Below are 933 nucleotides of genomic sequence, written 5' to 3'. Positions count from 1 at the left end.
TCAGCTTATTCCAACTTTGTGTCTCAAACCTGATACACAAGGATATACACACAAATTCATACCAGACATGATGCCTACAGGTTTTCTGCCCAATCTGATTTAAATTTTTTTAAATGAAACACCCACAATGGAAAACAGGTAAAATGAAAATAAGACACTATCAAAACTCACTATGATGAGTTTACAGTACATGCTCTGACCATTAAAGAGTGTCTGATACATTATGAACACAGAAAACAAATTCAATTAATTTATGTAGAGTATTAATTCACAATGTTACTATAATGTGAAGTTCTGCAAGAATAATCAAATCTAATAGAATAAATTTCACCAAAGCCTTAAGGATTTTAACATTTGAAATTAAAATTCATTTACATGAATGAATTCATAAATTCATTTTCATGAAAACTCTGAATGAGGAACAATGACAGGAAGAGAACAAGCCTGAAAGCAGCATTCTTGAGTCTTTTAAAAGTGGTTTCATCCAGTTCTTAGGCCTACTTTGTTTTTTCTACACAAGATTTTGGAGCAGGAGAGTAGACATACGACATGCAATAATTAGAGAGGTCTGACCATTAATATATTTTTGTTTGTTTAGAAAGGGTTTTATTCAGTTTTCTGAGACTTATTTTAAATAAAATGACATAAAAAACACCATATAAGCAGTATGAAAAACAAGGACTTCAGTAATCAGATTTTAATATAAAACTTCTGTTAACTAAAAGAACTCAGTGAGAACATCAGTTGGTCTAATGAAATTACTAATATGGTCATACTTAATTCTAACCTAAACCCAAGTCAACATATCTAAATTCCTAGTACCAGTAAACACCACCACTATATTCTGCCAGTTACTCTGTTAAGATTTACAGTACTTCAGTATCTTCGGTATCCTCCCCCTCCCCTTCCACCATAGGGATCACCATAGCCTCC

At 32.3% G+C, this 933-nt stretch overlaps 1 protein-coding gene across 1 annotated transcript in view; it reads right to left on the bottom strand.

Moving 5' to 3' along the window:
* Positions 1–933, bottom strand: part of FAM98B (family with sequence similarity 98 member B) — a 14,819-nt gene continuing 13,886 nt past the window's right edge. Inside the window, exon 9 of the mRNA XM_005417632.1 lies at positions 1–29. Coding sequence (XP_005417689.1) covers positions 1–29 — 29 coding nt within the window. The remainder of the gene's footprint in view (positions 30–933) is intronic.

Source organism: Geospiza fortis, unplaced genomic scaffold (assembly GCF_000277835.1).
Source record: "Geospiza fortis unplaced genomic scaffold, GeoFor_1.0 scaffold54, whole genome shotgun sequence".
Classification (NCBI taxonomy): domain Eukaryota; kingdom Metazoa; phylum Chordata; class Aves; order Passeriformes; family Thraupidae; genus Geospiza; species Geospiza fortis.
The sequence above is the reverse complement of the archived record's forward strand: the minus strand, read 5'-3'. Positions and strand labels throughout refer to the sequence as shown.